This window comes from Maylandia zebra, linkage group LG1 (assembly GCF_041146795.1).
Source record: "Maylandia zebra isolate NMK-2024a linkage group LG1, Mzebra_GT3a, whole genome shotgun sequence".
Classification (NCBI taxonomy): Eukaryota; Metazoa; Chordata; class Actinopteri; order Cichliformes; family Cichlidae; genus Maylandia; species Maylandia zebra.
In genome coordinates this window covers 17,944,954-17,952,453 of record NC_135167.1, presented here as the reverse complement: position 1 = coordinate 17,952,453, position 7,500 = coordinate 17,944,954, and the positions used below count along the sequence as shown (strand labels likewise).

Genomic DNA, 7,500 nt, shown 5'->3' with positions numbered 1-7,500 from the left:
GAGGAATAGAGAACCATCAATCTTATCTAACTCTCAGCAAGAAAGTCAATATGTGAATTTTCCTCAAACTGTTCCTTTAATTAAGCTGGTCAGGGAGGATTTTCTTTACAAACTGATGACCGCAAGACAATAAAAGAAGGAAGTATTGATACTTAAAGTCAGCACATTCACATTCAGTGTCACATAAATCTAATTGTAATAAGAGAAAACTGGCCCCCTTACCACGCTGTGACGCCTTTGACTAGATCAATTTCTGATAAATCTATTATTACCTGCAGAAAGAAGCAGAACTGCCATCAGTTGTCTGGAACAAGCTGCAAAAGTGTGATAGTGAAAGCAGCTAGGATTTCAATTTATGCCACATATGAAGAAAATAAAATAAATATTTAAACCACAATGAAGAAAAGTAGGAAAATGAGAGGTCGCATATTTGTCTGAAGAATGAGTAAACACATAAAGCAGTTTAGCTGAGTTAGAGAGATTTAAGCTTTTAAGGCTTTGAAGCTTGTGACAGGAAGAAAAATGCAGAATTTACCAGGAGCAGCATGAGTGTTATTAGCACAAAAAATATTGCTTATTTTTGTTACAATTGTTATGATAGCAGTACTTGTTATTTAAAAATATTTTAAAAATAGTTTTTCAAGTTATATTTTCATAAACCATGCAATATATGTTTAGGATTTTTTTAATAAAAAGCAAATCTCAGCATAAATATGTATAAGAAAAAAAATGTACATGTATAAATATTGTTCCATATATAGTTTTATATTTTTTTTATATATTTTAAGACATCAATACCAAATGAGTAGTTCAGCTTCAAAATGAGCTTAACATACCGAACCTATGTCCTTTCTCTCTTGAGAGACTAAAATGCTGTTGTTTTTCACAGACACATCCAACTTCCTAGCTTGTGCCTCTTGAAGTAACACATCAAACTCAAACCTGTGATGAAAGCAGGTAAAGAAAGTGACACCATCTCAGTGTCTGCTTTAAAGACACACAAACTACAAAGTATAAAAATATAAATTATTCCTTTACAACAAACAAATGGTGAATGAGCGTATTAGACTTACTTTTCATTGAAGACGGGATTGATCATCCTCTTCTTGACATGCGTCTTCTTACGATGCTTCCAGGTTTGGTCAGGGAGGAGATACAGGCGGACATAAGAGTCTGTGCCGTGCTCACTGCAGGGCAACAAGTTCCTGTGTGGGAGAGGCCACGGTATTTAGGAGAACTGTTTCTGTATATTTTAATTAAAGCCTTTTAATAACTTAAATGGTAATGAGGACAGATTTTTGTGACATACCTGCATCTGATTATAAAGACTATAAGCTTATGTTTCAGGGTTGCATAGCGTACATTTAGCTCAATCTCTCCAAATGAACCCTGATGATTCCTAATGGCTCTAAAGAGAAAAAATTGCAAAGGTCAGTTTCATTTTTATACTTTTTTGAAAATGCAGCATCCAGCTCAGTTCAGGATATCTTTGGAAAGGTTAGAAGTTGACATTAAAGGACACGCAGAGAACAAAGTCTCACTCTGGAAATAAGAATTCATCCGAGGGGTCAAAACTGGATGAAGTGATGGAGTTCTGTGACAGCAGGCTGTGAGAGGTCAGCCGGCGCACAATCGCAGATGATTTCCTTTTCTTAGATGCCTGGAAGGAGCCACGGCCTTGAGCTAAATAACCTTGATTTGGTGAAGCTGTCTCTTGGTTCGGAGTTGAGGGACCAGGGGTATTGTTGGAGGAAACTGTGTGAGAGGAAGATGGAGCATCGGAGGGACTGGAGACTGAGGTATTCCCTGCTTTTCTGGCCTGTTGCTGTTTGACTTCTGAAGAAGGATTGATGAAAGTCTTGGGTGGAGGCTCTTCCAAATTAAGAATCTGTGTGAGATAGAAGACATGAGCAATGCTACTTATGACAGAGGTGAATAAGACAATGAGAAAACCAACAGAGAACATTTGCTTTGTACAGGAAGACAGATGGATGTGTGTGTGTGTGCATGCCCACCCTGAGCGTGGCCTTGAGTTTGATCTGGCTGTTTGCTCCAGAGTGCTCTAGCAGGAAGTACTGGTCTAGAGTCAGGTCCGAGGTGTTGAGGAGGCGACTAAGGGGCAGGTTGAGAACACCGAGGTGATTCTTCTTCTCAGGCTCTTTGACCTGAACCACATGAACAAAAAAAATATTTAAAAAAACACAAATTACATTAACCTCATGAAGAGATCAGATAGACTGAAAGAGGTCTGGGTTCAGAATATGCTTCAGAATCATTTGTGTCAATTGTAGTAAAAGTTTCATTCTGAGTCAAAATTGGACAATTAAATGGGAACATGATAAATATAGCACTATATTTTTTTTTTATTAGCAGCAGTGATTATAGTCAAGTTTTTAAAAACAATACTTTCCAAATGGTTGTTTTTGACAGCAATTTGTTCTGGATTAAAAAACAAACCTGAACAAAGAGCTGCTGCGTGTTGACGTCACGCACAAAGAAGGTGAAGCCCTCCTCCCACACCGGGTCTTTGGAAGCATACACAACCTGGAGAAACAGTGCATCAGTAGTAATTCAAGTTATTCACTGCAAAAAGATGACACAGTTACTGTGCTTTGCGTTTGTAACTGCAGTATTTTTTTCGACGGACTTTATAATAGTTTCACTGATCTAGAGTCAAAATGCTTCCAGATAAAATGCAGTCAAAATGTATTTATTTTGGATCACTAAACCTAAAAATGTTGCTTAAAACTGTTGGTAGGTAAGTGACACACGTTCTTATTTGAAACCAGAAATGACAAAAATTGAATTTAAGACTTGAATTTTGCCAAAAATGCAGGTAGGTGCTCATTTTCAGATGAGTTCTCATCCCAAACTATTCTTCAGTTTTATTGAATTTAGGCTTTTATCAAATTTCAAATGAATTGATATCTCCATTTGATCTGTAGACCTCTACTCTAACCTCAGTTTTGATCTTCCTGGTAGCGGAAATGGTCTAAAATCTGTAAATATCATAAAAGTGATCTTTTTCATTCATAACAAATTGTAACTTAATGAAAAAAGGTGAAGCACTACCATTTAAAGCAAGTGCCCATACAGCTATAATAACAGCTTTAATGATCATATTTGATATCATAGGGGAAAGTTATGTGTTTTTATGGTAAAGTGAGAGCAATACCTTGCTTTTCTGAACATTGCTGTCAATGGAAAATTCAACAAAGCTGTTGGGAAAGGCTGCTCTCTTTGTGATCTGAAAACAAAGCAAAACAATGACCTGGTCAGAACATCCGTAGAGCTCTATTCCAATTCCAATACGGTCAAGTGGATCTGTTTCTTTCAGTCAGTGTCAATATAAAAAAACATATAACCTGCCTTGTAATTGTAAACCTCTGCAAACCAGGTTAGGTAGCAGTTTACATCTGATCCATATTTTTTTCCTGTTTTTTGTGTGAATTTTGTCATAATTATGTGATGAATTCTGTGTGCTTTGTGAGATCTCCGTGACCTTTTTCCTATAACCGGGTGAATATTTTGGATTTTTATATTGACTTTAAATGTGTTTTGAAGAACTAGTTTATCTGGTTGTTTATACTCATATTTTAAATGTAGTTGATTCTGCAGGAAATCGACGTTCAAATTTTTGGTAAGACCAAGACCAAGTCCCATGTAATTAAATGGAATTTCACAGAATTTTATTTGAAATTACTGTGTAATTATATTTACCCACAAATCCTTAAAGGTAGGCACAAAAGGGAGGTAACAAGTCAGCTTTTTTACAGGAAACAAAGAATAATTATAGTAAATGTGATTGCTGCATAACCAATTGTAAGCAGTGTTTAATTAATACAGTGACCGAGGAATCCTGCGAACACTCAGGATGAAGTCCTCATTAGGAGAATGGTTCACGGTGTCTCTATGGATTTGTAAATGTCATTTATCAAATGTATGTATGAGTTTGAGTGGGATTATATAAACATATAATTGCAACTACTTTACTATTTCATTTTTCACCTGGATTCTCTGGTAGCATTCTTATGACACTCCTTTCATAAAAATATTATTTGGCTTGTACAAAACCAAAATTGGGAGTCTTCCAACAATAAACTGCAACGTTCTTTATTCAACTCTGTAATAAACCACACCACCAACTAAGACGAGGAAGAAGAAAAACATTTATCCTGACAATCATTACTGAAGCAGAAAAAAATACTAATGGCCAACCTGCATCTTTACACTTCCAAATAATGATGCATAAAGATAAGAAATTAAGTTTTCAGTTTATTTTTATCCTGCATTTTCACATTATAACCAGCAGAGGACAGTACTAATGAAATTAGGAAACCTTGAATTGAGAAAAGAGTAAAAGAGTTTTGTTATTTAAAAAAAAAAATCCTCAATAATTCTACCAGTTGGTTTATAATTATCTAAAATACCAAATGAATGGAATTCATATCAATTATGAAATCTGTGAAAGTAGAACCTTAATTTTTTTTCCTTTTGTTTCCTCCATGTTCTAAGTTTCCTTCCTGCATGTTTCTTAAGGCTGGGAAATTTAATCTGAACATGTCTTGGTTCAAGGAGTTAGATGAAGAGCAGCTGGCAATAACAGGCATATACAATTACAGGCATGCGCCAGACAAACTGGAAAGACCACCTCTGAACACGCACAGGCACATCTAGAACAGCTACAGAAAGCAGATGACCTGACTGATATGGTGTTTTGGCATCAATACACAAAAGCACTATCAGCTGCAGGACATTGAAATGAATTAAATAAAAGTAAAACAAAGCTTTTGTTTCAATATGCTCATCTATTATTGTAAAAGAAAACATACTCTCACTGGCAAACTCAATAAGCTTTGGGCTCCCAATAACCCCCAAAATCACGGATATTTTTATAAACATGTTTAGGACAGAAAGACATAAGGGTCCTCAACGTGATCAAAACAAGTGATAGTGAAGGACTTGCTTTGCCGTCTCTATTATTAGAGCTAGTATTGCACATTTGATCCAAATATCTGTATAAATTTGGCATTAAAACAAATTGCAACAAGAAAAATAAGGACACAGCCTGATGCATTAATGCTAGAAAAGCTGTCGTCTTACCTGCGCTTCTTTTGAGTTCTTCCTGAGCCTCTGGTGGTCTGAGGTCTGAGCAGGACAAAAATACAGCTGAGAACATTTGCATGACAACAACAAGAACAATACTACTTATCAACAGAAGGTGCTTACAGGTAGATCTGTGGCATTGTCCAGATACACCGCAAGTATGGCACAGGCAAAGTTGTCATTGGACTGGGAGAAAATGTTGTGAGAGGAAAGAAATGTGATTTCCACAGCAGTTGGACACTGACACACATACAGCTGCTGCTTTTAGTTCAAAGTGAAATATACAAATTCGAATGTTATGTTGAAGAAATAGTGGGCTGCTGTACCTCCTGCAGTAGGCTGGTGTCAGTCTGAAGGGAAAACCACTGGAGCTTAAGATGAACTTCACCGTGTGGCACATCCTCCAAAGGAAACCACTGCAAGAGTAAGAGGATGTTTGAATGGCTTTAGTGCAAATAGAAAACCAGGGAAAATGGTAGCACATGCATTTTATATGAAACAGTGCACTGTGGTACAGAAATGTTGTGTTATGAAGATTAATCTATTGAACATTGATTTATTGATTAGCATTCAAATATCTCAGTGAATGCAGAAAAAAGATCTACCACAAAGTAAGAAAGCACGAGACAAGGCTAATCAAAAGGTATTGGCTGAAGCACATGCTTATTACGCCAACCCTTTTAACAGAAGATCTTTTAGCATGCAGCTCATGTACATACGGCTCGAAGCAAAGAGTAAAACAAAACAAAGAAAACAAGAGTTTCAGTATTATTATTATTGCTCTTTTCACTCTTGATTTATATATTTTTCTAATACTCTATTTTTAAACATGTCTTTAAACAAGGAAAATGAACTCCACCGTTTTAAATCACTGTGATAACTATTCCACAGGTTAACTCCTCTAACAGAAGCACATCTCTGCTTTATGTTCGTCCTTATCTTGTTTTTTTTAAGAAATCTGTTCCCCTTAAGTCATATTGACTCTCTCTGACTTTAAGCAGCTTCTGGGTACTGTGGCAAAGCAAGTTGTTTTGTGCTTTATCTGTGCCATTTTATATTCAACTAAATCATAAAATTTCAGGGTATTCAGATTAATAAACAAAATGTTAGTTGGTTCTATATAGTTCGATTGATTTATAATTCTTATAGCTCTTTTTTGTAACTCGGAAATAGGAAGAGTATTTGTTTATATGCATTACCCCATATCTCAAGACAATAAGTCATATGGAAGCAACAGAGAACAATAAAGTGTGTATAATGATTTCTTGTTCAGGACATGCTTTGTTTTGTAGAGAATAGCAATGGTTTTTGAAATGTTTGCTTTCACGTGGTTTATATGAGACTTCCAGCTAAGCTTATCATTCTCTGACCTAAAGGCGGGGCTGCTCAAAAGGTTTGTCATGCCAGTCCAGTTTATTTTTAATGTCTGAAAAAAAGAGCGCTTTAGATAATATTAAACACACAACTACACTTCTCACAACTCCACACTGAGAAAATCTGTGGCCACTTACAGGGCGGCGAATGAAGAAAAAAGTGACTCCTCCCACCAGCGGTGTTTGACCAACAAGAGGCTCTAAAATAACTCTCATCATCCCCTGGAGCTGGAAGATTCAGTGAAAGTTTTACAAGAATAGTAAACATATGATACAGATGATGGAGAGAAAACAGGAAAATGAGATGCTCACTTTAACGCCTTTCACACCAGCTGTCATTGCTGAGTTCATGTCAGCACGAATGTCCACATCACCGTCATAACTGCAGAGTAAACTGAGCTGGTCAGACATAAATGATGGCAAGAGAAAACATCCTGCACACGACTTAGAATTTAAAGTAAAAAAAAAAATGTATTTGACCGACCTTATGTTCATGTCCAGAATCACTTCCCTATGTTCCACTTCATGTGTGTATGCTCTTATTCCAGTGATCTTGAGAGGCTGAAAATAAAGAAGCATTTAAAGAAAACCATTCAGCCACAACACATCACCTCCAACGCATTTCCAATGAATAAATGTCACTGGATATTAGGGTGGATTTCCAGGAGAACAAATACAAACTCGATTTAAAATGTAAATAAAAGCAAAATGCAAAATTTGCAAATCCCACAGACCTATTATTTATTCACAGTAGAACTGAGAAAATGGACCATTTTAAGAAAAAAAATACTCATAGTTCATTTTGAACTCCATGTCTTAAAAAGGTTTGGAGCATCTTAGAAAGAGAGAGTTTCTAAGAAGTAATGATGGACTGCAAAAACATGGATTGCCTGCAGTAGAAGAACTTTCACCAACTAAAAACATCAGAAGCAGAAAGAAGAGTGGTAAACGTGACTGCATCCCAACTTTTCTGAGACGTGTTGCTGCTATCACATTCAAAATGAGCTAACATTTTTCTTTA

General features: G+C 36.2%; 1 protein-coding gene and 1 long non-coding RNA gene across 2 annotated transcripts; both read right to left on the bottom strand.

Annotated features, from left to right (window-relative positions):
- Positions 1-218: 218 nt before the first annotated feature.
- Positions 219-6,310, bottom strand: LOC143419841 (extended synaptotagmin-3-like). The gene is made up of 12 exons (XM_076887467.1): positions 6,306-6,310; positions 5,433-5,550; positions 5,230-5,292; positions 5,104-5,148; positions 3,176-3,247; positions 2,458-2,544; positions 2,016-2,165; positions 1,542-1,888; positions 1,310-1,408; positions 1,074-1,205; positions 837-942; positions 219-272 (listed from the first exon to the last, which is right to left on the bottom strand). Exons 1-12 carry the CDS (start codon positions 6,308-6,310, stop codon positions 219-221), a joined length of 1,278 nt encoding a protein of 425 aa, XP_076743582.1.
- Positions 6,311-6,677: 367 nt separating this feature from the next.
- On the bottom strand, positions 6,678-7,176 carry LOC143419974 (uncharacterized). The gene is made up of 3 exons (XR_013100000.1): positions 6,964-7,176; positions 6,792-6,861; positions 6,678-6,707 (listed from the first exon to the last, which is right to left on the bottom strand). It is a non-coding gene; the product is annotated as an uncharacterized LOC143419974 (long non-coding RNA).
- Positions 7,177-7,500: the final 324 nt, after the last annotated feature.